This window comes from Naegleria gruberi (assembly GCF_000004985.1).
Source record: "Naegleria gruberi genomic scaffold NAEGRscaffold_331, whole genome shotgun sequence".
In the NCBI taxonomy this organism is placed as follows: domain Eukaryota; phylum Heterolobosea; class Eutetramitea; order Acrasida; family Naegleriidae; genus Naegleria; species Naegleria gruberi.
This window is the reverse complement of record NW_003163067.1, coordinates 1-3469: the sequence shown is the minus strand read 5'-3', so window position 1 is coordinate 3469 and position 3469 is coordinate 1. Positions and strand designations below refer to the sequence as shown.

The window sequence follows — 3469 nt, the reverse complement described above, 5'->3', positions numbered from 1 at the left end:
TCATGTAGGGAGTGAGTTCCTTCTTAATATGTTGTAACCGTTCTTGGCTAACATATTCTCTGAGTTTCCTTTGAAAATAGGCAACTCTTGTAATTGCACCAGAGAAGTGAATACAATCAGCTTGTTTTTGTAAAATCATCATACATAGCGGTTTGGTAATCAATTTCAATTTCTCATTAATTTCCTCTTCAATTGCCTTCAAAGATGGTGGTAACTCATCAGAATCATAATAATTTTCAAATAAATCTTTCATAATGGCATTTGCATCCATTCCCTTACTGTGTAATAGTTGATGAATGATTGACATTCCACAAGTTTCTCCATTCTTAAATGTTACCATATATTCACCCTGTATTAATTCCATTACAACAACATCCAAAGTGAGATGACCCAAATCAACAAACATGGTCGATAATCTTTGTTGATTATTAGCAAAATATTGTAATAATGCATACTCTTCCATAATATAAATATCTTCAATGGTAATTGGATGATCATCACCAATATTAATTTTTAACTTATTATAGGCATGATAAATGCAATTTCTAAATATTAATTTAGTATATTCAGAGGTACCTGTTGGACATGTAAATATCCAAGCTGTAACTCCCTCTAAATAAGCTTGATCATCCTTTTTAGTGGTCAATAATTGAGTAATTAAATCCTTAATCATCAAGTAAATAACATTGGAAACTCTTAATTTCTTCTTTGAATTGAGACTAATTTCTAACAATTCACTGACCATGAATATCTTTTTTACATTTTCCAATTCTTCCCATTTCTCACCTTTCAATTCACTTCCCATTTGAATTTCACCTGTAATTGAATTGTAAAATGTACGTGTTGGTAGAAATTGACTCTTTTCTCGATGACCAAATTTTAAAACAGATGCTCTCACCCTTTTACCTTGTTCAATTTGAAACTTGTTACCTTTTGTAAAACTAGAACCCAAATCAATACAATAAATTTTCATAGCATGTCCCTTTTCCTTAGGTAGATATTTGGAAATGTTAAAAGTTGATTGTAAATGATGTTGTTCAATCATTTCCAATCCAAGGTCATCAGAGGTTTCATCTCCATTGCTTAAAGGAGTTCTAATGAGCTCATATTTGGCATCGGCAGTGGAAATATTTTCATGATTTGTGATGGATAATTCAGGATCATCGTCATGAACAACGATTGGTTCTTCACTGATGGGATTATCGGAAGGAGCTTGTGGTTGAGCTTTTAATTTCTCAGTTTTTACTTTTTTAGTGGCAGGTGTGGAGGAGGAGGAGGGTTGAGAAGAAGTTTCTTTGCGTTTAGTTTGTTTCTTGCGTTTTGGCATTTTGATTTTTTTTAAATTGTTTTTTTTTTCAAAAATTGTGAAATGTTGTTACAACTACAAGAAAATCGTTAGTCCAGAAAGAAGTACTGCTGGCTGGAGGTGAAATTTCGTTTCTTTTGAATTGGTTTGGATATTTCGGATAGTAAAATAATATATTCTCTAGATTATTAATCTAGAGACTGTCCGAAAAACTGACTGGCAATGTGTTTTAATAATGATGGAATGTTTAGATTACCGATCCTTTTGCTTCACTTGTCGTTGAACAAAACCTCTGAAAATCCATAAATACAGACTAAATATCCATTCAAACCTGCTGTATATACGGATTATATGGTGTTATCAAAGTAATCTCTCGTAAATATTGTTTTAAAAGGAGGTAATTTTCAAGCCAAAATTTTTTAACAAAAGCTAATTTTTGTACAAGACCTAATCACGGTTCAAATCTTGACACAATAATAAACAGCCTTTGATCTCTTCTCTTGAAAGTATGTTGGATTGAATGTCTCTGATCCAACGATAAAGGATGGAGTTTTCCCTCCACTGTTACTAGGTTTCACACTAACAATTTTACCATCTATTTTCTCAATATTTTCAATAACTTTCATTCTCCAAAATCCCTCATTATGCCATTGCCATGAAAATCCATTAACTCGAATAGCAAATTTCATTGAAAGTTCATTATTCTGAAGGTGAAACTGGTGAAAGAAAGACTGATACTCTCGTTCCAATTCAATTAGGTTTTAATGATACAGTGGAAACTGAACAAAAAGAAACTGGTGAATTTGAAATTACATGGTTTAAAACTGGCCACTTAAAGGTAACACAAAATCATTCCTCAATTTATAAATTTAAAGTATTGAATAAAATTTATGTTGTGGTTTGAAATGTTGATACTCATTTGTACTGAAATTAAACATCTGATTTGTGTGACGAACTAGATAATTTTGTGTCAATGGAAACATAAAACTAAAAATTCATATCACACAGTGCGAATACTACTGACATTTACAAGTAAATATAATAATTTTAATTTTAATGATAATTGAGGGTATCATCTTTCTTATTTGAAGAGATTTTGGAAGAATGTAGTCACTAAATGTTCATTATTGAACGAGGAAGCATCATTACATGATATCAAATGAGGATACAATTTAATAGATTCCATACTGGCACCGCCACCACTCATTGATGTAACAGTTTAATAACTACTACTACCATTATTAGTACTACTACTACTATTACTATTAGTACAACTCGCTTCTTGTTGATTGTTTTCATTGTTGTGCAGCTGCTGAAAATGATTAGTATTGATTACATGGAGGAGAGATGACGACATTTTTCTTCTTGTATAAATGAAATGTTTCATCATTGCTTCTCATTAGTAGGACACAGCATGCTTGTTATGTAATTTTATATGAAATGAAGGCTTAGAGATGTCATCGTTTGAGAGTTGAAAATTGAGTGATCATTACAGAATAATGCAAAATGCAATGAAAATGGAGAATGAATCGAATTTGATTAAAAATGGACTTTTTTAAATTCATACTATTGTGGACACCATTCGTTGACATCCATCCAATATTGGCGGGATGCAAATTATTGACATAGACATTGTAATTAAAAAATTGATAGATGTTTGAATAGAGTAATTGTATGTGACTATTTTAGAGAGAGTTGCCTTAAAGTAATTCCATCCTTCCTGTTTACTTTCCATTTAAATGTTAATAAGAAAGTGTCACACTGTGAAAGTGGATGTGTATTGATGGTTCATTTGTGAAATTGTTCAAAACAACAACTTGCAAATTAATTGAAACTCAATGTTATATTACTTCTTTGACATGAATCGTTCCAAATTGCTCTTTGGTCTATTTGTTGTTGTCTTGGATCGATTACTCATCTCTGATGATCGATATGATGATGTTGTGGGAAGGAGTGTACTTGCTTTAACAAATCCACTACCACCACCACTACCACTACCACTAGCGCCACTATTTGATAAATCAAAATTGTTGGAACTACTTGATTTGGAAGGTAATAGTGAACTCTTACTCTTACTGTAAGATCTCTTTTGTTTCTTTTCTTCTTGTTCTAATGCATCTAAAACATTATCAATACTATCTTCCATTCTTTTTCGTTTCAATT

The 3469-nt window shown here is 31.5% G+C and overlaps 1 protein-coding gene across 1 annotated transcript in view; it reads right to left on the bottom strand.

The window, feature by feature from the left end:
- The window catches only part of NAEGRDRAFT_76719 (uncharacterized protein), a gene marked incomplete at both ends in the record, with an annotated part of 5605 nt that extends 4278 nt beyond the window's left edge, over positions 1–1327 (bottom strand). Inside the window, one exon of the mRNA XM_002668322.1 lies at positions 39–1327. Coding sequence (XP_002668368.1) covers positions 39–1327 — 1289 coding nt within the window. The remainder of the gene's footprint in view (positions 1–38) is intronic.
- Positions 1328–3469: the final 2142 nt, after the last annotated feature.